At 42.5% G+C, this 27,483-nt stretch overlaps 1 protein-coding gene across 2 annotated transcripts; it reads left to right on the top strand.

The window, feature by feature from the left end:
• The first annotated feature begins 315 nt into the window (after positions 1-315).
• Positions 316-26,372, top strand: tp53bp2a (tumor protein p53 binding protein, 2a). Of its 2 annotated transcripts, XM_079362655.1 has the most exons (20): positions 316-429; positions 728-888; positions 10,646-10,793; positions 11,825-11,938; positions 13,337-13,407; positions 14,050-14,151; positions 15,190-15,364; positions 15,523-15,704; positions 15,808-15,972; positions 17,669-17,716; positions 18,797-18,980; positions 21,227-21,343; positions 21,509-21,630; positions 21,761-22,169; positions 22,550-23,394; positions 24,153-24,290; positions 24,410-24,543; positions 24,679-24,845; positions 24,952-25,151; positions 25,242-26,372. In XM_079362655.1, exons 2-20 carry the CDS (start codon positions 862-864, stop codon positions 25,281-25,283), a joined length of 3,390 nt encoding a protein of 1,129 aa, XP_079218781.1. In that variant the 5' UTR covers positions 316-429; positions 728-861; the 3' UTR covers positions 25,284-26,372. The 2 variants fall into 2 exon arrangements, with proteins under 2 accessions (XP_079218781.1, XP_079218782.1); XM_079362656.1 differs by lacking the exon at positions 17,669-17,716.
• The last annotated feature ends 1,111 nt before the right edge of the window (positions 26,373-27,483 follow it).

The raw sequence follows: 27,483 nt of genomic DNA on the forward strand, positions 1-27,483 counted from the left end.
TTTGTAAAATTCATAAGTCCACCTACTTTACCACAAGCCTCCGACCTATCAAATACGAGCGAAGTGAGACCTCTCCGTTTTTTTCGATCAGATGACTTAAAGTTGCAACTGATGCGAAGGATTGGGATAATAACGGCGTAAAATTAGACAACACTTTGTCGACCAAGTGTAATTTTTTATTTATTTATATTATTTTTTGCAAGTGTGTGAAAAACAAAACAGTATTGTTTAATCCGTCACGAGCCCGGCCTTTTGGGGGGGGGGGGGGGGGGGGGGGGGGGTGTGTGTCTTGTGTTGCAGACGGGGCGGGGCTTAAATTCCAAAGTGGACTGAGTTTCCTCCCGATACGTCACTCCGGGATAGGCTGCGAGCTATTGAGCAACCCTGTCAGTCAACTGGGTTTCGGGCTGGTTACCTACTCGTCTACGGGTAAGAAAAACCTAGAAAATAGTTACTAATTCCCGAACAAATATGTCAAATGTTATTTTTAAAGCGTGCTTACTGAACTTGAGGTTTTGTAAGTGGCGCCGCACACTTAAAAAAGACCCGTATGAAAGTTTTAAACGGTGCACTTTAAAACTACAAGGGAAACTTTTGTCGTGAAGGCCTTGTTATTTGTTGCAACAGGTCCACTTCTTCACGGCATGCAATTAATACGCCTGTATTTTAATTTCTTGGTTTATTTTTCTAAAATAACCCTGTGTTGTGTGTGTTTTTTTTAATGCAGACTCGGACCCCCCGGACAGGAGAAAGTAGCCTTGCCCGTCGCAGGTCTCAGGCTCTGGGATTAAAGTGATCGCCAGTCCCGCAGCTTTCGTCGAAACTGCCCGCGGGGATTCATGCTGTGTCGGGGTTAGCTAAATGCGGTACGAAGCTAAAATGATGCCGGTGAGTTCACATTTTATTCACTTACTTACAAGTTTCAACGTCGTCCAGTAGCTCCAAATCTATCTTTTTAACGCGTTTATCAGCCAAACAAACACGTAATATTACCACTGTGTGTATTACCGGCTGGACATTTAAATTGACGTGGCAAGTGGATGCGGTTGTTGTTACCTTGGGTTATTATTACCATGGCAACACGAGCGTCTGTAGTGAAGTTTATCAGCCGTGACAGCTGTTAGTTATTGAATTATTGTGATCAGTACATGGCGGTATCAGTTACATCATTCATTTGCTTACTGGGATGGCTATGTTACAAGTAATCCAGCTCAAAGTCTCCATGCTTCAGAGAGCCTTGTGAGGCACACAGAGCCAGTTTTATTCACCTGATAGGCTGTGATTGTTAATTCACTTCATTCACTCTATTTAGTATTAAACATTCAGGCTACTGTAAGCAAACAGCAGACATACAGCACCTTCAAATCCTTGCTTTCACTACTATGTAAACCTTAGATCTAGACTCCTGCCATGTTATAACCCAATCATCATCATCATCACCTTCATCAGAGGTACTTTGCTTTTGCTGCAGTGCAAGCCTCTATTTGTCAGCATTACTGCGATATGTGTAGAGAGACCAGCATATAGAGGTGTGTGTGTGTGCTCCCTATAGAGAAATACTTAGCAAACATTTTAAAACCTGTTTTGGTAATGCAGGATAACTTCACTGTTGGGGCTTTGGTCACTTTATGGTGATAAAGGTGCAAAGGTTACTGAGGTGTTGACTGGATTTGTAATTATTAAGCATTTGAAACCAGCTGTTTACAGTTCATCTACCTGAGAATGGCAAGGTTTCAAGTGCAGCAGCTTGCTAAAGATTTTGTAAAATAGTGAAAAGCACATTTCCCAATTTCTCAGAGCCTGAGGTGGTATTTATTTCTCCCACTCAGGGACAATGAGAGCCATTTTTAACTCAACAATCGTATTAAAAAGATGAAGGTCACATATTTTTAAGGCTGAACGGTGAGAATGTTTGGCTCTTTGGATTCTTCATCAAACTTATGATTAATCTGTTATCAAAATGATTGCGTGTTAATTTTTTTTCAGCTAAATCCTGCGTAATCTTTTTGTTTTGAAACGTGTTCAGTTCCAGCGCTCGTGGGCCGACTGTTTTAGTTTATGGAGGAAAGGACTGGTAATCTCAGAACCATGAGACTGTATTATAACTTGTTCTGAGCCGAGTTTCTCTGCGTGTTTTTGTCTTCAGTGAATAAATGTGTAAAGTCAGACGCTGCACAACACACAGTTACGACTTTGTCAACAACCAAAGAACATTCTAGGGCAGTCTCCTGTTTTTCTAAGATACTACAGTCAGTGTCCATCTCTCCTCTGAGCTGCTGCTGTGTTTCCACTCACACAGCTTGATTAGAGAATTAATCATTTAAGCTGTGGAAACAGTCGTATTTAGATGACTCCTGTCTGGTGCATGTCCTCAGCCTGCTCCTCACACACAGTCATTTGTTATTACAAGGAGCCCTTCTTTTGGACACCGATTTAAATTCAAACTGCCACATTAACATGTGAAGTACAAGATGTTTCCAAAAGGCCACATCAGACCCCTTTTTTTTTTTACGAGCACCGTCATGCCTATTCTGTCACCAGAGAATACGTTGACGTGTGTTTTGTTGTTTGAATGAGATACAGCTTCTGGTGTTCGCCTGATAAACACAAAATGGCTTCATGTCTGCTGCCATGTATTGTCTTATGAATGACACCCATAGCCCATGACCCTGCTGGTACAGGCCAGGGGCTCGGGGGTGCTGAGAGTGTAGTGTCGTAATTGCTGGCTGGGATGCTAAATAGGGGGTCACTGTTTCCTGAACACAATGAGCTGTAGGAACGCTTTTAAAAGCATGTTGATGGGAGCACATTGTGTGTGTGTGTGTGTGTGTGTGTGTGTGTGCTGTGGCAGCTCACTGATAAGGCATGCTTGCTCTTTATTGAAGCATAGCATGGTGTAACTATTTAACGCCTGATTTACTGGTATGTCTAAATGGGTCATTGTTCTGTAGACACTTATTAATGCAGCATTAAGGCCTGAATTCTCTGCTGGTTTATTATTCCATATTTAATGTTTGTGTCTGAAGATAAATTACGTTTAATAAGCTCTGGCAGCATATAAAAGAACAGAGAACAAACAGGATAAAGGATATCAGGCAAAAGTTTTTACATGACTTTGGAATTCAAATGTTGCCGGCACTAATCCCACATCTCTTCCTCATTCCTCTCCCATGACACAAGTTGCTTGTTGTGTACATTTTAACACTGATAAAACCTTTTGTGCCTTGCACGCATAATTTAGTTTTGCATTTGTTGCCCAAACACATTTGTACCTTTCTCAGTCACACGGTACACCATATATCAGTGTCGCCTCACTGTGCTGCTCCGTCATGACGGTGGGAACACAGTGACGCTTGGGAAGCCTGAGTTTGCTGTGTGTGTGTGTGTCAACAGAAACCTGAACAGGCTTTCTTTCTCTTCATCACAAACATTGAGTTGAGTATGTGCTGGTTACGTAAGCAGGCCGACACAACAGTCACAGCGGAGAGGACATTGAAGGTTAATATTGGGACTTTTCTCTTTTTGAAGAATAGCTGAAGAGAATGTTACGTTTTTGCTGCCAACCCAGCACACTATTACCTGATCCATCCACACACATCAGAAGTGATTATATCGTCTGAGAAAAATATTTTTTTTTCCCAAAGTAGCAACATCATTTCATCAAAGGAACACTCATAGATGATGACGATGGCAAAAAAAGCAGTTTCTGAGGAGAGTGAGCCAGAGTTCACCTGAGCAGGCGTCGTTGTACCTACATGATCCAGGGAAAAGAGGAAGTTCACAATTAAGCGGATCAGTTCCAGAAAGACTTTTAAAGCATGCAGTGAGGACACTGTGACAGTATTGTCTTGGTTTGCAACACTATTCTAAACATGGTGAAAAGGAGGTCATGGTCCGGGGTGGTCTGAGTGTCCGACTTCAAAGAAACAAGTGCACTCTTCTTTTTTTTTTTTCTTTTTTTTTTTGACCAAGTGATCCCAGAAATGTTGCTTCTTCCTGAAGATCTTAGAGGAGCAGAGTCCAGCATCAACAGATCCTTTTGTGCCTTCCACTCTCTGCACCGTGTCTAAAAAACCATGAAGATAAGTTAATTAGACGGATAACAGAAAGCAGTGTGGAGGCAGAGTTGTGTTTTCTTGTGTGGGCTAGCTCAGGAAGTACATTTAGATCCTGGTTCTTTGGGTTATAACCGTAGCTCATCCTTCAGTCCGTTAAAAAAAAAAAAAGGTTCCTTGAAAAGTTTCTGTAGTGGAAAAGGTCTTTTGTGTTCTGCCTCCATGAATCCCCCGCTCTCCTGCTTCACCAATGTCTCCTTTGCTTCTGACAGATTAAAACATCAAAGACATTATTCAGTGCATTTTTTTCCAGGAAGCCAATTAGTGTGTTTGAATTGCTGCATCTTGGCTTTCAGATTTCCTCATGAGATAAATTTTACATATGGTAAGTTAACAGTGAATGCTTCACTTGTAAGTCATTTTGTAGCACTTGTTACGTTTAATCTGTGTACATTATCCGTTATAATTTCCAATTTTTCGGTGGTCTTGTCAAATGTTCTTACTCTAAATGAGCTCATCGGACAGTCAAAGAGGGCTCGGGGAAAAAGAGGAGACGTCCTGCTGAATTTTGTCTCCCATTTCCCCTTATCTCCAAGATAAGCCCAAAGTTGGAACTGTCTCATCACGTAGACCAGAAATGGAAGAGTTTTGTGAGAGGGCAGATTATAAAGTGATAGGCTAAGTACTGCAGTGCAGGCTGAGAGAAGAGGCTCAGCTCTCTGCAGCTTCACTGTGGTGTAAAAGCCGCTCTAGTGTTGTTTTTTATGTTGCAGCTGAATGAGACTGCTGTGCATTCTGATTCCCTCTGCGTCCACCTGCTTGTTGCCCCTGACCTTTTCTCCCTGGCCCCTTCACCCCTCGCTTTGCAGCATACTGAAACTAAGAGAGAGAGAGAGAGAGAGAAAGACATAAAGAGGAATAATATATCAAGTCAAGAGGGAGTTTCTGCTGCCTTGCCTTTTTTGAAGGACTGCTACGCTGGAACCGTGTCAACTCTCGACGCCGTGGCAGGAAGAGCCGAGACCCACACACGAGAGGATGATGCTGCAGTGTCTTACACACTCGCTGTAATCAGATTCAGAGGTGACTCCCTCAGCGAGGCCTCGTTGACTCATTCGCTTACCACAGCAATATCTTAATTGAAAGTGTACGAGGACAGAAGACCCTGCAGCCCTGAGGTGAGACCACCGTCAGGCACGGTCAAAATATACTGCCGCTGTTATCGCCTCCTGCTTCACTGTCCCCTTTCCATTTGACTTCACTTTCAGTTGTCCCATTTCACCCAAAAGCATCACATCTGATGGTGTGTGTGTGTGTGTGTGTGTGTGTGTGTGTGTGTGTGTGTGTGTGTGTGTGTGTGTGTGTGTGTGTGTGTGTGTGTGTGTGTGTGTGTGTGTGTGTGTGTGTGTGTGTGTGTGTGTGTGTGTGTGTGTGTGTGTGTGTGTGTGTGTGTGTGTGTGTGTGTGTGTGTGTGTGTGTGTGTGTGTAAGTAAGTCAATCCCAAACTATTACATCAAGCCTGTCCAACACTCTGCCTCTTCGCTGGGACTGTGTGAGCTCCTCCAGGACGCCGGTTTATTCACAACATGATCTGCTTTTTAAAAAAATGTAGACGCATCAAACTAAGGGCTTCCTTTAGAAGTTCTCAGCTGGTTATGAAACTGACTGAAATGAACACGGACGCCTCTATGTGCCCTACATACCCAAACTAGAGTGTAAGCAAGAAGATTGACTTGATCTGTAGTAAGTTTCAAAGCCTGTTACCGCGATCACCGTGTCTGAACAGCTTTCGGCCCTAACAGCCTTTGATTTCATTTTCCATGAAAAATCCATGGAAACAAAAAATCCCAGTGAGTGACACGTCACTCTCCACACATGAAAGAGAAAATATCAGTAAAGAGATCCGAACAGACACGTTGCCCACAGAGGTGCAGTGACTTTAAAACCTTTTTGTTAGTGTTCATTTACATGCAGGAAATAGTTAACGTCCAACACAAGTTCTTTTTCCAGTGTAGAACATTGTTATCTTCATTTGTATTGCATTTTTGAAACCACCACTTACATAATGATAGTCTGATGCTTTTTTTTTTATATGCGTAGAGTGACATGGTGGGCTTTGATTGGCTAGTTATCCTAATACCATTATAGTCCAATCCCTGGTGATTTGTCTATTTTTGGACACGAGAAACTGCAGGACAGACACTTTTCATTACTCTCAACTCAATATGGGACAAATTGCATTTGGACAATGATGTTAAAAGACTAATACAATAGAGTTGACCCTCACAAGGAGACAGAAGGTTGTCAAGGTGGGACACAGGGGGTTGAGAAATGAATCATGTCTTTTTTTAAAATAACACCATTTAAGTATATTCTTTCTCCAAACAGTCATCACCTTCTACCTCTGGTTTTGTGCGCCGCTATCTTTCTGCGTCATCGGAGCGATCAGTGGGAGTGCCTTACAAACTGACTCAGCATTCGTTCTTCTAATTGGCTGAGGGTAAAGTGTTGAGCTTTAAACCCAAGTTGTGTCTTAGTCCGCTGTCTGAACAGCTAGAGAGTCTTGAAAAGCCTGTTCCCCTCAGACCTGCAATCAATAGCTTTCTGCATCAGGGCCCCTCCGGCCTGGAATGTGAAAGTGATCCTGATTACACGGCAAAGGGCCAAATCAGCATCTTACTGAGTGTAGGCATTGTAGCTGATATCTACACGACAGTATATTGCGGCATAGCTCTGCGTCCCTTAGAAGGGCTGCAGCCTGTACACCTTTTTAGAGAATAGAAGCATTGATGAAATGAAATAACCCAGCGTAGATGATACAGATCTTTCTTTGTGTTTTCATGTCTCGTTCTCGACAACCTCTCAGTCCTTTCACTCGACAGGTCAAGTACCTGCCGCCAGCTGCAGTCACTATCTCAGTGGTTTTAGACAAAGTCTTTTGTCTGAGGTTTTGATGTTACAGCCTTTCATGTCTGAGAGACACACTCTGTCTGTGTTATTGTGACAAGAATTGATGTACTGTAGAATGTGCATATGGTCCTCAAGTCACTAGAGTACCAATGGTTGGGATTAAAAACACACTGAAGCAGCCACTGAATGGTTAAATGTTCTTATTAGAGGTAATACCTGCATACCAGGCCTTGGTTGCACAAAGGATACTCTTTATAAAACTTAAGGCATAGTGGCTGGAGCCTGGCTGCAGGCTATTGAATTTAAGCTTACTATTGTAGTACTGAGCCAGTAGTCTGTTGAAAGGCTATATTTTTATATAGCGGATTAACTTAATCCTTGAGATATAGCCTTAGTGCTGTGGCCTTATAGCAGCTCTGCTCTGAGAATATCTACAGTGCAGGCTGCAGTCTTAACGGTCAAATTCCTTTTGCACTGGTTTGCTGTCGGTTTGCAATTCTGCGCTGTCACACCAAGCCCAAACCCTGTGAGACTGCTTTAGACTGTGCTCATGCAAATCCATCTGTATGATAGCAAACTCCAGCAGCAGAGGCAGCTTGTCCCCTTCTCCTTCGCCTGGGCGATCTCGGCGCTCCGTCTCAGGTAGGAAGGAAGTGCGACTCAGCAGATCCTTCTGTCTGATAGACAAACATTAGGGAAGTGCAGCATGTCTTTGTCTTCTGTTCAGCTCGCTCGCTGTGTGTCCAAGGTGTTTCCTGCAGGTCATAAGCCATTGTTGTACTGTTTGTATGTTTTGAAGTAGCCTTACCAGGTTGTAATTGAAGTGTTTAGTTTTACTAGCTGTTGTATCTATGAATATTTGATGAACTCTCCAGGTGTCTGTCTGAGACAGAGCAGGCAGTCGAGGTAGTTTTCCTATCTGCTTGTGTAAGTAACACACTTAAGGAAGCTTTCTGTATCAAGCTAGAAGAGACTCTGGAGCTGAGCTGAGCATTATGACACCTAAGATAATCACATGAATACATGTCGGTATTCTTTATAACTGAATGTCCGGTTCTGCAGATGAAATTGATATCAATTGGCTTAGTTTAGTTTTTATTTTAGTTTGTCAGGGACATCAATCTGAATAAACAATGATCATAAAAAGTTCTTGAACATTGTACCGTGAGTAGAGATCAACATTGTGAATATATTATTAACCGATCCCTAGTATGCAAATTTTAACTTTACCAAAGCAATATGCAAAGATGTATGAAATTAAGCTGCTTAGCTTAATTAATTATACATGTTTACAAAGCGTGTGTGAAGTGTCTTAGGCCATAAGAAGTGTCTGTGTGCATTAGATAGATGAAGGTCAGCAGCAAAGTGCTAGCTCATCCGGATCAAGGTTTGGACCGGCTTGTTGTGGTCCCGGGTCATTAACCTTAGTGTGGAGGAGAATCAGCACTGCCACCCCCAAGACTCTATTCTCCTTCCATCTTCTCCCTCTCTTTCACTCCTGCTCCTCCCCCCCCCCTCCTCTGTTGTCTCTCTTTCACTCTCCAAATATTAACAGGGTCATTTGAATGTCCTACATTGCTGGGAAGTTGTGATGATGTCAGCTGCTTTGCGCTGATCTCTGAGTGGCTCTTTTGCAAAATGTAGACTCGTTGCATTGATACCAGTTGTGTCTGTCAGGAAACTGCAGCTCTCTGTGATTCAAATGATCTATATACGAGATACAGTAAAACTATTCTGATTAACAAAGAGGAAAGGAACATTCTTTGTTTTGTTTTTTTTTTCTCAGGGATTATCTATCGAAGCTTTTCCTTTTTGGCCAGTGACTAACACATCCCCCTGTACTGTAGATTATAGAGAAGGATGACTCACTGCTGAGTCGCCGTGTTTATAAGGATCTTTCATTTACATGCCCATGGAACAAGCAAGCTGAATCAGGTCCTCTGAGTCATCTACCCCTCGTTTCAACCTTTTACTATTCACCAGGAAAAGACAAAAGTCTTCCGTGGTTGTGTATGGTGGTACAGACATTTTCTGAGGAAACATGTCACCTGCCCACTCATTCAGTTTGGCTTCATTTGAACAAGAAAAGGGGGGGAATAAAGCCTCTTATCTTAAGGCTGTTGTGCTTTTGCTCAGTGCATCCCACAGTTCAAAAGCAACCCAAATACTTTTGTTTCGGTACCGCGGCTACAGCTGCTCTGCATGCTCTCAGCCCCCGAAGCCCTTTGTTCTTGTGACCCCATGGAGCCGATGTTCCCACCATGAGTGCCCCTGTAGGCACCACCATTCACAGCATGCCGGAAAGACGACAACCAGAAAGTCTAACCTGAAGCTTCAGGAAACTAATAACACTTTTCATAATTTCCAGTTTATTTGTTTTGTTTTGTTTTTAATTCTTAAGCCGCTCTGCTTCTGTCTCTGAGAGGACATTTGACTGTGCTAAAACCTGAGGCCTCAACAGGAAGCTTCATGAGTTCAAGTCACCTCCTCCTGAGGACACCTGTTTTGTAATATTGCTTTTATAATGACCTTATCAAAGCTTTTGTTACGTGTGCTGAGATTAGGGATGATAGGCTTGGCCCTTAAAGCCTGACATACATCGGATAGACTGTTTTTTACCCGTCAGTGTTTACAGTGGTTTTAACACTTTCACTCCCTAACTTTCTCTTAATAAAAGGGACTCCCAATGGAAAACCTAACTATATAAGAAAGTTAAATACTACATGTGTGTGATAGAGGGATCTCTCACTGTGGTGACAGCACGAGTTAACAGTTAGATGGTACAGGCTGAAATGGAATTCTGGGAGCTTGCCTGCAGTTTTCTCTGTTGAGAAATGAGAACTGGGAAACAGACACTGTTACTGTCTGCAGCCTATTTCAGACACACATCTATGTTCACCTGACCACAGTTTGAGGTATCCGTCTCACGTCTAAATAAGCACTCTGCTTTCTTTAGGTTGATCCGACTATGTCTTACTTAGTAAAAATGTTTTATTCTTACTTTAAACATGGTGAAAGTCAGAACTGAATTCTGCAGAACATGTGTTACATTTGTACTGCCTTATAAGTTGTTACGGTCATATCTCAATAGTTTTCTCCTCTGCTCAAATTCAATTGGAGAACACTGAGACGTTTTTCAGTCTGTAAAAAGTCTGTAAAAAACACTTTCTCTCACATAGCGAGCAGAAAAGAAGCTGTTAAAAACCCTCATAAAACAAGAGTCATATCAACAGTGTCTCTTTGTATTCTCAATATTCAACCATGACAGTAGATTTTACAACACAGGCAGCAATGAATTATCCAATACTGTTTAATTATTCCACAATGTAGTAGTTTCCCTGTGAGAAGCAGGGGACAGTGTCCTCAGGCTCTCAGGCTTCATCTTCAGAAGCAAACGGTTGGCAGCCGTAAGGAGACATTAAGAGCCATCACAACATTTACTTCAGTACCTGACTGTCCCTCTCCAACACAGGGTGCAAAATATGCAGGGTGTGATTATAAGATGTCAAGGCAGCTCAGTTTAACTCTAAACAACAGGGAAATAAATCACCTATTACAGAGAGTTATATTGATGGTCACTCTGTATTCATCAAAGCCACCGAGACCTGCTATCTTGAGTTGTTAACTTTCCTATCTAATCTGAGTGTCTATCTGTCCCTCCCTCCCTCTGCGGTCCCCAGATGTTCCTGACAGTATACCTCAGTAACAATGACCAGCATTTTACTGAGGTCCCCGTTACCCCGGAGACCCTGTGCCGGGACGTGGTGGAGCTGTGCAAGGAGCCTGGGGAGACGGACTGTCACCTGTCTGAGATGTGGCGCGGCTCTGGTGAGTCTACTGAAGAGTTAAAGTCATATGTTGTTTTGTTAGTAGAATATGGCTGTAGCCAAGGGACAAGAGAGCCAGTGTGCAGACACTTGTTTGTCTTCTTCCTTTAATTAGAGGGAAATTGCTTTTCTGAAGTGGGCCATATATGGAGATTAGCAGTGTGGTCAACTGTGCTTTCTTTTTGAAGGGCTTATCTCCTCTGCAATGCAAATGAAGCAGAGCCCGTAATCCTTGCAATAAACACTCTCCCCAGATGTATCCCACAACTCTCAAGATTTCTCGCCCATTTTTCCCCGTCTCTCAGAGTCAGAGGGTATTCAGAATCAACATTCAAGGAGCAAGGCATCGAAGCCGTTCCCATGGTGATGCTGCCATAAGAGTGAAGAAAGTGCCAATTATTGTGTTTGAGTACTTCCACAAGTAGTCTGAAAAGAGACGCTAACTGCTGCAAAGATTGTCTAATTTTGCAGCCGCCGCTTCCTCCAGACTACAAATGACTCTCCTTGAAAACGGCACTGATGTTTTTATGCGACATTAGATGCAAAGCTATTTATAAACGGCATATTACACCTGTAACTGACTTGTCTCTGAGTCATGCCGCTGTAATAGATTGCTTTGATTGACCTCTGCTCGACTGTCGTGTGTCAGTCCATTTGTGTAATGAAACGGTCTAAAGCAGGTTGAAGAAAATGTCTGAGGAACGGATGATGAGCCCTTTGGCTCAGTACCAGCCAGAATAATTGACAACATATCACAGCGGTTTTCCCAGAGGTCATTTCTCAGAGAGATCAACTCGATGTGGTTCGAGCTGATGAAGTGAATCTCCTTTCATTGTAGGCCAGCTGTGTCATGCTCGTGGTTGGACAGGATTCACAAAGCAAACCTAAAATGTGTACCTGACCTACATTGGTCTCATCACATGCTTTAACCTTGCAAGCCTAATGAAATAACACTTCCTCAGTATTGACTCTATGGGTGTAAATTTACCTCACACCAGAGTGCTGACGTCTTATGATGTGTTCCTTCTGCAGAGCGAGCTGTAGGTGACGGGGAGAGGATGCTGGATGTGCTCCAACGATGGGGACAACACAGGGCCGAGGTGCGCTTCTTTCTGCGGCACAATCGAGCCCCGAGCAGGGATTCAGGTAAGTGTCCTCACCAACATAGTAAATACAACAGGTTATAAAGGCTGCCCTCAGACAAAAGACATTTAGCACCCATGTAGTAAACTCCAGAGATGCCTGCAGCCTTTGAACAGACACACACCCCCTTTAGTGTTTAGCCTTCATAAAAAGCAGTTTACATGAACAGCCTGTTAAAGCTGGAATTAACCAGACCACATCTCCTCGAACAGCGCCGAGCTTTGAAAAAGGTAACAACTGCCTTTAACCCGTGGAAGGGCTTTGCATTGTTCGGCCTCAAATCCTTGAACAAGCCTTATTTAGTCGTACTGGGAGAGCATGCTGAATGCAGAGTGTGTCAGTGACGTCATCATAAGCTTGTTACTTTCAGTTTTTTTAGGAACACAAAAAACTCAAGTATTTCGGTCGTACGGTATCCTCTCAGCCCCTGGTTGCGTAATCTAAGTCCTTTTACCCCTCACAGCTTGAGTCTGGCCGAGGGATTAGACGGCTGTTTTCCCTTCCTGTTATCTTAGCCTGCTCTTGTTTTCCCACACTGTTAGCTTAGCGCATGTCAGACTTTGCAAGGCAGTTCTGTGTTACGTTTTTACGGTCCTGTTATTTTGAAGCTGCAGGAACAGCTTGTCTTATATTTTGGTAATAATTAAAATGAACCAAACATGTTGTGTTGAGTTCAGTGTTGACAGGTCCTGATGCTGTGCTAACACCTTCTTGAAGACCAGGTCAAAGGAAAAGTGTGTCCTCTGTGTATTGAGCTAGCTCAGTAATCTCCCACCTAATGTCATAATGTCACTTACTGAGTGTTCTGTTCACACTACTTCTTAGCATGTGTTTTACATGCAGACGCTGGGTCAAGGGTCATGTAAAGCCATTATGCAAGCTAAAGGGCTTTGGTCATAGGCTGAGCCTCTAAGGATGGGATCTGACGCCCCCAAGCCCACAACCCAGTCAGCTGTCAAATACCAGTAGCATGATTGGATAAAGGCAATGCATTAGTTTAGACAGACAAAGTTGTATGCAGTTGTGAGAGCCACAGCTAGACAGTTATGTATTATGTTAAATCCTGAGATTATTGCAAGTCTCAAAGAGCACTGATCCCAGTTGTTTCCCAGAGCAGCTAAGACCATTCAGAACTAGCCAGTCTGTTGGTCTGGCTTTCTACTAACGCACACCCGACTCTGCAGAGAAAGCACCTCAGTGTGTGACCTTGTTTGTCAGAGACGGCTGCAAGAAGAACGGCAAGAGGAATTTCAAGTCATTTTTCACAGCTGTCTGTAAAGGCCAGTAGTTACCATAGTTAACTCTCTGTAGCTTCGGACATCACTGAGGCAGTCAACTTTTTTAAAGCGCTGCATTAAATGATGGTGTCTGATGGAGATTTCTATGGTGTTTGTTACTCAGGCGGGTCAAGAGGCTCAGAACCAAAGAGGAATGGAGTAAAGGGTCCCCCAGATAGAAGAATGGAGAACGGGGTGAGTTTTTTTTTTTTTTATTATTAAATATGTGCTGCAGGATGCTTCTTTCTTTTTGTGTATTAAAGAGAAAAAGTAACAAAAACTTTCTTATTTTGTTATACATTAAACTGGTTTAATTACAAGTGTGTTTTGATGCGCCTGGATAGAAAACGTTTATCTGCATCAATATGTTGACGATAGAACTTCATTCCTGCAATGTAGGTCACTGATATGATTATTCATACAAGCTCTGTAACCTAGAATAATTATTTCTTTACTTAACAATCAGCAGACTACTGGTCCAGGGATACAAATTAATCCAGCTCACAAAAACATCCTGTACTGTGAAAACACAAATACTAATGTAGTCAAACATCAGAGCACTGATGCAGCTGAATAAAAGTTAATGTTATGAATTTTGCCATAACTGAAAGATCAGTTTGTTTTCCTTTTTTTAGGGTTTGAAAGGTGATTTTAAAGGATTTTAATACCTCACCTGAGTTCTGCTTTTTAAAACACTTTTCTGTGGTTTCTTTTGCTTTTCTGATTCCAAGGCTACACTCGTCTTTAAAAAACCTCTAAGATCATTTTCAGTGCAACGAACCACACAACCCGAGTAGCAGTGAGCTCTCTTTGATGCTTCCGTCTGTCCCTGCACAGGTTGTGACCCCCCGCATGGACATGACGCTGGCCGAACTACAAGAGATGGCTGCCAGACAGCAGCAGCAGATAGAAGCTCAACAACAGCTCCTCGCCTCCAAGGTACATGAAGAAGATGAAAGGGGAGATGGGGATGGTGGGGAGGAAGAGGTTAAGGGGAAGATGAAAGCAAAAGTCAGAGGAGAGAAAGAAAATAAGCTCACTGAAACAAGTCTAGTGCACTTATGGAAATAAAGATCCTAAGATAAAGTGTTTGTTGTGTTTGTGATAGACAGGTTATATGAACTGCTGATGGCTGCAGGTGTAGTGTTTATAATTTGAGACGCCTGAGACAGCTGCGTTCCCTTACTTCTCACTGTGCAGGACTGCTATTTGACGATCTTGAGCTCGAGATTTGTTTCTCATCTTGCCCAGGATTTGTGGGTGATTGAAGGAAGACGTTTTACAGAAAACAGGGTGACCATTTTCTGTTTCTTGCTGAGGCACTTGCTAATGTTTCCATTCTGCATATCCCAAAACACTTTGCATTTTTACGTAACTTTTTAAACACCTGTGTTTTCTTTTGTGCTCTTCTTCAAATACGCCCTCCAGGCTACGACACGTGTCATCGAGCTGCTTTAGCACATGTGCCTGAGGATGATATAGCAAGCGGTGGAATGTTTCTTCAAGCAGTCAAGTACAGTTGCACATGTTGAGTAAACAGACGGGCATTTCCATCAGCACACAGCCTGCAACAGTTCTGAGTAGAGACCGCGTTGTGCTCCGTTTGGTGGAGCTTAGTCAAGCTTTTATTACACTGCGTCACAGTCAGAGACTGATGATTGTTTTTGAAACATGAACATTGTTAAGCTTGAGAGATTGTTTTCTTAATTCCATATTTAATCAGGTATGTTGATATACTGTAAACTAAATTCCTAATAGCCTGGAGAGGCAACTGCAGAGGAAGATATATTCCTTCACTCTTTTCCTGCCAGCCCCAAACGTCTTTGTAGAAAATGTACTTTAATGTCTTGCCTGCGGACAGAAGCTTCTCAGGAAAGCTTATTCAGCTGTTTACTCAAAAAGTATACAGGGATGTCTTTAATTACGTTCCTGACATTTGCTCTATGCTCCTCTTTTTTTTCTGTCTTGTCCGTCCAGGAGCAGCGGCTACGCTACTTGAAGCAGCAGGAGCAGCGTCAGCAACATCAGGCGTCTGAGCAAGAAAAACTGCAGCGTCTTCGAGAGAACATTGAGAACCAGGAAACTCGGCTCAAGAAGGTCAGGGCCATCAAGGGTCAGGTGGAGCAGAAGCGCCTCAGCAATGGCAAACTGGGTAAGCTCATAGAGAAAGTACATTTATGAAGATATGCCTTTTTTTAATTTGAAGGATTTGAATCTTATCGATCTAAACGCGCTAATGTCCTTCCTTCTCGGTACCTCTTGTGACCTCTCTCCTTCGTCCACTCCTCTTTGTCCCATCTCACTCTCCAGTGGAGGAAATAGAGCAAATGAACAACCTGTTCCAACAGAAGCAGAGAGAACTAGTGATGGCTGCGTCAAAAGTAGAAGAGCTCAGCCGACAGCTTGAGCTGCTCAAAAATGGCAAAATGGACAATTTTCAGGATAACCAGAGCTCTGTGGCCGAACTCGATCGCCTCTACAAGGAGCTGCAGGTGTGCAGAAACAAAACTTACATGAAAAGATCACAGTCCTCTCAACTGTCAACAAATGTTCAGTTACTCTTTATTCTCATGTCTTGTCTTTCTCGTTGGTCAGCTGAGGAACAAGCTAAACCAAGACCAGAACTCTAAGCTACATCAGCAGAGAGAGAGCCTGAACAAGCGCAACCTGGAGGTGGTTTCCATGGACAAACGGATCAGTGAGCTCCGGGATCGGCTTTGGAAGAAAAAGGCAGCGCTGCAGCAAAAAGAAAACTTACCTGTAAGTATAATAACACCACACACTTTAGGATAGCTTGAGACAGATCCCTGCCACAGCTCATCTTTTTTATCTGACGAGACCAAGGATTTGGTTTTGATGAGAGCTCCCCCTTGTGGCTGTTTTTTTTCTCCTTTTTTTTTTTTTTTTTTTTTTTTTTTACCTTGGTAGCTTCAGATGCCCTGACATGCATAGCCTACCCATGCTAATGTAGGGCTCCTCATCCTCACTTTCATCAAGGAGTCAAGTCCTCTCATCTATTTATTTTTTTTGACATATAGCTGATAGGGATTGATTGTTGTTTTGATCATGTCACAGAGTTGCATCTGAGTTCACACACGGCAGAAGCAGCTCCTGAGATGTGAGAGGAGTAATGAGCGCAGGCTGACATCACAGGCAGGCAGGAATGTCAGGGGAGATGTTATCTTTTCTGGATGCATGCTTGACAGAAACAGGAAAAAGCAAATAACAAGATGGCTAAAGGCAAGCAGACATCTTACTGAAAACAAGAACACATTTTATACTGAAACAAAGGACAAGATTCAACACGTACTGGAAAAAGAAGGCTGAATGATTGCGTCTTTGTACCAGAAGTGTTTAATGGGTGTCAGGGTTTTGGCTCTGAACTCGCGGAGTGGTGTGTCCCAGCTCCTTTGCTCCTCTCTCATCTTGCCAAAAGTTGTTTTGCACACAGGTTGCCATGAGACTATAAATAAGAGTCAACAAACCCAACTATGAAACAAACTGTGAGGGGAAAAGACTCGAGGTTGTGTGTAGGAAGAGAAAAGAGACAAAAAATGAAGCAAAAAAAAAAAAAAAAAGACTTCTTAAATAAAATTAATTATTTTACTCTGTTCTCTATGATCAGGTTAAGTTTCTGACATGATATGGTCCTTTTGTTCACCTTCATCATTTACTTCCATTTTTCAAACTAATAAACACTCAACCACTTAGTTTAAATTACGTTTTCATTATTTAGTGATAATTCAGAACAATGACATGTTTGTATTCAAGCTGCTCTTAAAAAAAAAAAAAGTACATTTGTTGTGCGTACAGATGTAGCCTCCTGAGAAAGAAGCATTGCATGTTTACTCAGCAAATGCAGTGCAAAGGATTTAAGTGGCCTATAAGTTTGAACATAAAAAATTCATAATAAAATGGAGATTTGACATATTCTCCTTTTGGATCTACTGGAAACCCTTTTAGATAAATGAGCAACTTGCTTATTAATGGAAGTTAAAAAAGATTACATTTAGTCTTTGACATGTACTGTATAATATATAGATAAAGTAGGAGGGGAACAGTGAAGGGTACATGCATGTGCGTTTGACAGCCTGCATGTGTGTGTGTGCTTCAGAGCTTTAGTGTCTGAATGGGCTCTAGTGAGGAGGTGATTTGCCTACGCCCTGCCTGGAATCATAATGAGCGGACCTTTTTCACACTAGTACAAAGACACACTCCATTCAAGCTGCTCTCTCCTCCAACCAAACTGCAAGCATCTGGCTGACATCACCCAAAAAGCACGTTTGACCACACTGACTGAAGAGAGGTAGTCTCAGAGCTGCCAGTTTGGAGACATCCCACACAGTCTTAAACCCAGTGTTCAGGAAAAAGGCTCCTATTACACTAAAGAAGGAGGGAATATTCGGTATTTTTCAACTACTGTTGCATGTTTGTGCTTTTGTTTTGTTTTTTCAAGAATGGCTATCCTGGTAATGAGAGGGCTTCAAAAGACACTCATCCTCAGGTAATTAGAATTGGAGCTTAACTTTATTTGTCTCTTTATTTTCTGATCTGACCTTTTGAGCATGATTTTTAGAACATGAGATTCATCAGTCGAACGGCCAAAGTGAGCCCTGCTCAGCTTTTTTAACAGTGACAGCTTGTGATGATGTCATCATCTGCAGAAAGAGATGTTCCTGTCCCGAGGTTGAATTAGAAATAAAGTTAAAGTTATATTTTTAGAGAGCATAATGAAATTGTAGTCTGTAAGAAAAGAACCCAGTCTTCCATCATCCATGTTAGTATTTACAAAAAGACTCAAATTAATCTTCAGGATTGAAGACATGGTTCTGTCTTTGAGGATTTTGTATCACCTCTCGACTTCCCACATCGTTTACAGATTCGAATGAATTACTGCATGTTTTTCAATTTCAACATTTGTTATACAAAGAAGTACTGTACTTTGAAAAGAGGAGGGATTTAAATTGATCTTAAAACTGTAAATATAATCCACACATTTTCTTGGAACAATGAAGTTATTTATTCATGATTAAATTCTAAGAAATCTAAATACCAGCCAGGGTTTTAAAAGGAAAGTGTTATATTCCAATGTTTGGTCATTTGTTGCATTTCATTTCATTAATCCCCTGAAGTGTAACTTCTTCCTGGCAGAACACCCACAGAGCTTTAACACTGTAAGGACCATTCTGGAAAACCCATCAACAGAATAAACAATGGAGAAGACACAGTCCCAATCTTATGTTGTAACATGTACATGACAGTCATTATAGACCCTTAGATTTGATGAACTACATGTCCTGCTCTGTCACCACCTTCTGGGCAAAGTTCACATTTTTCTTACTCTAGTGACCAGGATGTCAAAGTATTAAAATGGTCTCATTGTTTCTTTATTTTCTTATGATTCTGTTTTAAGGAGCTGCTGTTGCTTTGAATTGTTGCCATTCACTGCCTCAGTATCAACAATCATTTCAGCATGCTCTTTGTAATAATCATCTCGATCTCAGCCATCAACACCAAAACACTGATTACAGTTTTAGATGTTTGTTTTAAATGTATGGCGATGCATTTCCTTTTCTCTGTCCAGGTGCCCTCTGATGGTCAAGCTGGACAGCAGTCAGGTCCATCTCGCGTGGCGGCGGTTGGCCCGTATATCCAGTCGTCCACAATGCCCCGGGGCCCAGTGAGGCATGAGCTGCTTGTAAAACCTGCCTACCCAGACGGCACTGCCACCTTACCATCCCACGACCCTCAAAGCAAGGCCAGCACAGGTGAGCAACGGGAGTGGACACACTTTTAGTCTTTCTCAGATCACCGGCGGGGCTGTCGACTTCACACCCTGTCGTCCTTTCAGCCATTTTACAAAAGCTTTCTTAACAGCGGAGTTCTGTTAAAGTTAAAGTCACAATTACAGATGAAAGGAAACCAAAAGCATGTGTTCAACCATTCTGGGTCCTCTGCGATTGTTCTCCTGATTGCTTAGTGTTTACATTTAGTGGGCTGTGTTTGAACTCCAGCAGGAGCAGAGGAGTCTGGGACACCTGCTGTATGTGATGTCACTCTGAGCACAGAAGGTAGCGAGTTGCCTCTTGGATGGTGTGTTGTGACCTCGTATTGCAGAGCTCTTTTTATCCCCCCCACATGTTTTCTGAAGACCTTCTGATCTGTTTTGCAGTGATTGAACCAGTGTTTTTAGTGCTATGAGTTGTGTCTCTGTTCTATTTCACAACATTGGCGATAACTGAGTGTGTATAGCTGTTTATGAATACTCTGTCAAACTAGCAGATGTTTTGAATTATGACCTGAGTTCATTTTATTTGACTCAGTTTTCAGGAAATCAAAGTTTGTCTTGTTGCTCAGTTAAAGTTCATACTGTTCTCATTATCTTCAGATTTACAACAACAACCAATTTATGATTGTGATTGTGATGCATGTTCTGTCAAGTCAGTCTTGACATCACATAAGAACCACTGATTTCAATCACCCTCTGCATACTACAGAATATGTTGTGTTGTGTTCTCCTTTTCAAAGGGACATTTTGAGAGACAGCACAGAGTTAGCTGTTATTGCAGCAGCACCCTCTCCCCACAGACTGCAGCAGCATGCATGTTGTGTTAGAATTCGCTCAAGGCATTAATAAAGGATATCTTATTCTTGAGGGGGGAGGGGGGGGGGGGGGGGGAGTCTGGCCAAACCTCTGACGAAACCTCTGACGGACCAGAGCAGCTGATGACTCATTTAATATGTTCTCTGTGTGCTGTCTTTTTATGTGCTCCATGTCTGTGCTCACTCTCTTAGCCCTAACTCAGTCCCTAGTGGTTAGTGGGCCAGCAGTACACTTCATATTATTAAAAATGAATGATCCTACGCCCCCCCCTCTCTTTCCATCAACCTATCTTTTCCCTTTTTAAAGCAGTATAACATTAAGAAAGAAAAAGTTACAGGATGTGTTCTGTCTCTCTGTGATGATGTTGCACGCGATTGTTTTTGCATGTTGAGTTGATTTTCTGTATGGAAAAAAGAGAGAGCGAGAGGGGAGGAGATGCAGGAGCAACTCCTCACGTATACATCCACTCCAAGTTCCTCTGTTAGGGATGATGTATCGAAGGTGTGTGCAGAGTATCAGGTGTGCTCCTTGAGGTTGTGATGGTCTCTGTGTGGCCCTCAGTGGGGGCCCTACCTGGGCCAAACCAACACAATGTCTGGACTAGAGGGGGATCTAAGGCTTCTTTGTTTTTCTTGTCTTTTGAATGTATCTTCTCCAGAAGCCATGTTCTTACTTAAGCCTCTGAAAGAGCTGCGGGCTAAGAGAAAAGGTACACACTTGTGTTTGTGTGTGTGTGTGTGTGTGTGTGTGTGTGTGTTCTTCAGATTGTTTGTTTTTCATGAAATTATTTCATGGAAAAAAAGGCGTTGTTGCTCTTTTGTTAGCGTGTTTCTTGGGCTTTCTCCTCAGTTGTTTGTTCTGCTGCTTTAAATGGGGTCTGTTGCTACAAACGGAAAACCTTTAGTTGAACTGGCGAGCTGTGTCGATTCTGACCAACAAAAGCAGCTTTCCGTTGCACAATCCGTCTCGGTGTATTTGCACACCATCTCTTGGGATGGAGTTTTGAACTTCACGAGTCTTAAGGCGCTGCGATGAAAATCTTCCTGTGTTAATTATCTTTGATGTGAGGCTGGTGATGCCTGTTTTTGTGGCTCATCTCACTGGATGTCTGAAGACGTGCGTAGCCACTGGCCACATCTAAGTCAGTCAACCAAAAAAACAACAAGCAAAGACTAATGAGAGGAAAAGTCCCAACATCGTTTCAAGAAATCAACTTTGGTTTGCTGTGTGACAAACATTACACACAGATCTGTGGACTTTGTGTTTATCTGGATAAATATTGTGGGAAGCTACTTTCCTCTCTGTGTGTTTGTCATGTGTTTCACCTCCTCTCTGTGTGAAGTCCTACGGCAGACACTGTTATTAAAACACTCCCTCTCTTCTCTCACTCCTCTCCCCCTGCACCCAAAGGTCTTCAGCCATCCAAAATGGCAGACTGGGGCTCTTCAGGTCCAGAATCAAACGGTCATGGTACAGCATCAACACTGCCACGTATGACCTCTCACTCCAACTCGAACGCAGAGCAAGGTAAAAGACACAAGCTTACACTGGAGCTGCTCTGATAATGCCTTTTTTCTAAGTTTGAAACCAGTAACTGCTCTTTATGCAGAACAGAAGCTTCAAAAGGATCCTCTTGATCTGTTTGATGATGAAAAAAACTAATGACGTTTTCTTTATATGGTCTGTGGATAGATGAGGCAGAACAGAAGAGGGACAGGAAGGTGCGTCCGTTTTCCATGTTTGAGCCAATGGAGGCTCCTGTCTCCTCCCTGCGAAAAAACCAGAGCAGTGATGACCTGGTCAGAGATGCTCAGGTGAGAAGGAACAACAAACACACTTTTTACACCCTAACAGGAAAAGAATGACAGGTTTTAGTTTTTTTTGCTACCAGCAGTGATAAACTCTTGCATCTTATTTGCAATTTCCACCATTTTGTCTCTCCAGTCTGCTCCCAAGGCTCCGGTCAAGGTGCCTCCTCCTGTCCCAACCAAACCCAAAGGACCTGGTGTCATGCCATATGGCAAACAGGGCCTCAACACAGGCACCTTCCCTAAAGCCAAGCCCCACAGCCAGCAGCCGCAGGTCGCCCAGGGCCGCAGCCCTCTTCCACCCTCACAGAGCCAGACACTCCCCCTACCCTCCAAACAGGACACTCCACCTGCAGCCACGGTGCGGCCCTTCACACCAGAGCTGCCCGCCTCTAAAGACGCCAACCTGAGTAAGCCCCAGACCTTAGCGGCCAGCTCCATCTACTCAATGTACACAAAGCAGCCTGGCGCAGGGAAGCCTTTCCAGCCTGGAGTGCAGGGGGCTCTCAACAGGACTCAGAACCGCACCAATGGATTTGTCAGTGGTAAGAATATTTAGTCATAACTTTTTCAATCATTGTTTTATTTATACAAAACATACAAAAACAATCTACAAAAACTATACAAGTGTGTCTGTCCACATCTTTAAGCCACTGAAGTGAAAAGAAATGCATAGCTGGACTTCAGAAGAAGATGATCTATGATGTAACTTAAATGGAAAAGTTTAAATAAAAGTACACAGGCATTTTATGTCACTTCAGATAAAAACTCTCTCCTGCTGTCCTCCTCAGCAGACTCACAAGGAAATATACAGCTACAGTGTTTTTGCATGATGGTTGTCATTGTATTTTTTCAGTAAGCTACATGGAATAAGGGTCAATCTGGAAGAGTGTTGTTTACATAACTCTTATCTCTTTGTTTGTAGTGTACGGTAAACCAGTGATCCCTGGCGGAGGCTCCCCACATCCAGAAAACCCTTACCAAGACCGCCGCTCCCCTGCCCTTGAAACTGAAATCGACCACAACGGAGCCACCTATGTGGGTCCAAGCCCACCTGAGGGCCCACAACCAGAAACCGAGCGTATTCCCCGGCCCCTCAGCCCCACCAAGCTGCTTCCCTTCATTTCAAACCCCTACAGGCATCAAAGTGATGGTGACCTGGAAGCATTAAGAAAGAAGCTGTACAATGCCCCAAGACCCCTGAAAAAACGAAGCTCAATCACTGAACCCGAGGGTCCTGCAGGGCCTAACATCCAGAAACTCCTTTACCAGAAGACCACACTGGCAGCTATGGAGACCATCGTGACGACACCAACCACTCCAACCTTTGCTGGGGATGCAGAGAATGCAGCTGAGGGTTCTGTTCCCAGTCCTTTGAGTGGCGCAGAGACCCACCCATCAGAGATGGGACAGACTCTGGAAGGTGGCCAGCTTCCATCTTACATTCCAGGTGCTAATGTCCACGTTCCCGCCCCTCCTGAACAGACCAAGCCACCTTCAGCCACCCCAAAGAATGAGGACATCATCCCCCCTCCTCCACCATCCCACCCGGCCCCGAGGCCAGATGACGCTCTTTTCCCGCTACCGCCCCCTGCTGGCTTGGAGGATGCAATGCCTAACTTGCCTCCTCCACCTCCAGATGGATTCCTGGAAGAGTTCCCCCCCTACCCACCACCCCCATATCCCAGTGGAGCAGAGCAGGAGAGCTTAGGAGAGGACACCTTTAACATGAAGGCACCAGAGGTCACTGGCCAGGTCACTCTGCCACCGGTATGAAACCTTAAGTGCTTAGTCACAATTAAAAGTATCTCTTAGTGGATTGAGAAAAACAGCTTTGGTCATTGCAGTCCTGAGTCCACTGTAAATATTTCCCTTGTTTGCGTTTGTGCTGCGTTTTTATGTAAACTCTCTCACATGTTTGTTCATTTCATGGGAGCAGGTAATTAGTTACAATAAGTCCACTCTGTTTTACAACCTTCGGGCTAACACTAGCGACCTGTTCGGATGTTATATAATTAGATAATCCATATCAAAAGCTGCCATTGTTTGTGGTACAAATGTGCCCTATTTCACTTATACTAAGCGGATACCAACTCGACTTTCTCTCATTTACTTCCATAGTCTTAAGTTCTCAGTGAAACCCCCTTAAGTGGGTTTTATGACGAGGCGTCAGGTTTTTAATGCAAACCAATGAGAAATCAGTGTTCTGACCCATTTTTCGCCCCTCGGTTCCCTCCGTCTCTTACACCCATTAAAGACTTGTTTGGTTGCATAATCGTGATTTTAGAGGAGTGAATTAGTTTCATACAGTTTGTGCTTACACACTGGATTAGCAACACACCCGGAGCTAGAAAAACAAGTCCCTCCTCTGCTCTCAGTCCAGACTGAACACAGCAGAGACTGGAAGCCTTCGCCAAAGCTGGACAGACTTGGGGATGAGAATCTGCAGTCTCACATTAAGATGTGAATCTTTTTTTTTTTTTTTTCACACATTTTCCTCAATGACTTAATTATGACTTTGTCTTTAGGGCAAGAGGACCAACTTGCGTAAGCTGGGCTCTGAACGCATCGATCACAGTATGAGAGTAAAGTTTAACCCGCTGGCTCTGCTGCTGGACTCGTCTCTGGAGGGAGAGTTTGACCTGGTCCAGAGAATCATTTATGAGGTAAGACAGAACTTTGTATGATTTCTGTTTTGCTCTGTATAGCAGAACTTTGGATTTTTAAAAAATCTTACCGTAAGCATTGTATTTCACCATAATCTGACTCTCCTGATAACTCACAGGTGGCCGATCCCAGTCAGCCCAACGATGAAGGAATCACTGCTCTCCACAATGCTGTCTGTGCTGGACATACAGAGATAGTCAAGTTTCTGGTTCAGTTTGGTGTCAATGTCAATGCTGCTGACAGCGACGGCTGGTAAGTTATTAAAATGTCTTGACGTTTTACTTTTTTTTTTTTTTTTAGGTCAAAGCTTGACAACTTTAACTAGAAACCTCGAAACTTTTACTTTATATGCTTCTCATATTTCCTCTCTCACCCACTCTGACACAGGACACCTCTCCACTGTGCTGCCTCCTGCAACAACGTGCAAGTGTGCAAGTTCCTCGTGGAGTCCGGCGCAGCAGTATTTGCTATGACTTATAGTGACATGCAAACCGCTGCTGATAAATGTGAAGAGATGGAGGAGGGCTATACTCAGTGTTCTCAGTTCCTCTATGGTCAGTGAAAGCTGTTTAACTCTTCTCATTATTTCGCACCTTATGCATGCTTATTGTCCTGTGGAAATGTTTCTGTTTGACAGTATTTTGGTTTTTCTCCCCTCAGGTGTGCAAGAGAAGATGGGCATCATGAACAGGGGCGTGGTTTACGGGCTGTGGGACTATAGCAGTGAAAACCCTGACGAGCTTCCGTTCCGTGAGGGTGACTGCATGGCCATCATGCGCAGAGAAGATGAGGACGAGATAGAATGGTGGTGGGCACGAATGGGTGACACAGAGGGTTACATCCCCCGTAACCTCCTTGGGGTGAGTCCCGAGTCACTAACACTGTAACCAAAAAAAAAAGATTGTTTTGAAATGAGCATTATTGACGTGTTGGCTTTGTTTCTTCAACAGCTCTACCCAAGAATAAAGCCGAGACAGAGAACCCTGGCTTAATACACAAAGACCCCTGCACATTCCAGTCTGCCACTCACACATACACACATGCACATGCTTTAACAGACTGAAGAAAAGGACACAGCTGAAATGAAGTAACAAGGACAGACCAAACAAAATGAAGGATCAACTCTGAGCTCTCTGGCACTTTTTTATTCCTTACCCTCACTGTGTACTTCACACACTATTGGCATTGTTTTTCTTTATCAAACTGTTGTTGTCGTCTTGTAATTATTGTCTGACACAATCTCTGAAGCAACAGAAACTCACATGTTGGGAAGTAACTGGAACGATCAGTATTTTAATCGCTACAAAGTGACTTTTTTTCCCACTTTGAAATAGTCTTTTAAAACTTGTTTTAAGCACCACCAATTACTTTCCAACATACTTCTCTCTGCATCTCATCAAGTGGACTATGATGAAATACTCTGTTACCGTGACAATCTTTGGGGGCTTCTTTCTCCACTTCTGTGTGGAGTGGCTGAACCTCTGTATAGCTGCACTTGAGATGTTAAGTTTCTGTTGTGAAATGTCTTTTAAAAAAGAAACGACGTGTCAAAAAAAGGCTTCCGATTGATCTATTGCTGTTTTTCGGTGGTCGATGAAACCCAGAAAGCCAGTCTACTTTACTGCATTGGCAGGTGGTTGAGATGCCATAGATATTGAGTGTTCACATATTTCTGTCACAGAATAGTAAAATGTTACTGTAGGAAATATTTTAATAAGGAAAATGTACTTTCAAACTTTAAAGAAGCTCCTTTACCAAGACAGACAATTGATGCAGTATGAAGTTCATATTTTTTATATCCATTCCATGAATATACAGTAATGAAAGAAGACAAGCCTAATACAAGAAATCTTTATGTTTTGTAATTATCAGGAAAGAAGTGACTACTACATACTACAAGGTCATACAACACTTTTTATGTCAAAACAAAAAAATGCCTTGACATGTTCTGAGTTCCCAAAGCTCAAGTCATCATGCAGATGTATTTATTTTTGTTACCTTTTTTCTTTTGCCAGGACTATAACCACAAATGTACTGTAGTATTTCAAATATTTACAATAAAATACTTTGTACTAAGTTTATTAAGTCTTCTTTTTACTGAACGCATGCTGACTTGAATCCAGTTTTCTTATTGTTCTGTTGAAGGTGAGCAATCTTTCGAGTTTGGATCTACTTGCGTGCTCATTGAAGGTTGACAAGATGTGTGCTGCCCTCTGTTGGACATGAGGTGATACATTTACTTCCCAGAGCATGAATCCAGACATGGTAAAGATGGCTATAGAAGGGTGTCTCAACTGGTCTGGCCTCAGGAACCACCACCAAATATTCAATATAAATGCGTCCTTGATTTTGTGGCAATTATTTAAGTAACTTTCAAACAAAAATGTTTAAGATAGTATCTGATTATTTTGGTTGCATTAAATATGTTTATGTAATTCTAAATTAAGAGAATTTTAAATTAATCCAATTCAATGGAATTAGCCAGTTTTTAATTGACGAGCTCTTCCTGTTTTTTTTCGCCTTTATTTTGCTTTTGAATTCAGCAGCTGTCGTCTGGTCACAAAACAAAGAAAGTGCGAATAATTTAACTCAACAATTTCTTTGGGTTGACAAAGCAGGTTGTGTTATACTGTAATGTTAATGACAACTTGTGGGTGTATGCTGCGTCTATGATGCTACATTACAAAACGTAATTAGCAAGCAAAGTAATCCAGAGAGAAAGAGACACTGTTGAGCTAAATGCATGTTATGTTAATGTAGGCTATAGTGTGATGGTATTGCACCACGATATCAGAAAGATATCACGAGTATTTGCACTTAGAAAACAATAAGCTTTATTTGAAAGTTGCATTGAAAGCAATTGCAGTAAACAGCATACTGATGTTTTAAATTACAGGACACTACAGTATGCATGTATGTATGTATGTATGTATGTATATATATATCCCTCGTCTTGTGTTAGCTTTCTGTTACCATCTCTTATGTTAACGGGTCGGTTTTGACCCATGTCTTAAATCAGCTGTAAAATACACTGAAAACAATTATCTATCATCCAATTTGTTTCTCATCTCTTGGTTACCTTGTTAGGCTTCCTTATCCATGAAAATATTGGTTTTAATATTTTTGGTGTGGGCCATTGGGCCTTTTTTTTGTCAGTATACCCCTCGATTTCAATTTTAAAAAATGGTAAAA

This window comes from Symphodus melops, assembly GCF_947650265.1.
Source record: "Symphodus melops genome assembly, chromosome: 15".
Classification (NCBI taxonomy): domain Eukaryota; kingdom Metazoa; phylum Chordata; class Actinopteri; order Labriformes; family Labridae; genus Symphodus; species Symphodus melops.

Coding starts and splice junctions, on each gene's coding strand:
- tp53bp2a (XM_079362655.1), top strand. CDS start 862: ATGCGGTACGAAGCTAAAATGATGCCG. Junction 15,365..15,522: donor CCTCAGCAATGGCAAACTGG/GTAAGCTCATAG, acceptor CTCACTCTCCAG/TGGAGGAAATAGAGCAAATG. Junction 24,544..24,678: donor GCTGCTGACAGCGACGGCTG/GTAAGTTATTAA, acceptor ACTCTGACACAG/GACACCTCTCCACTGTGCTG.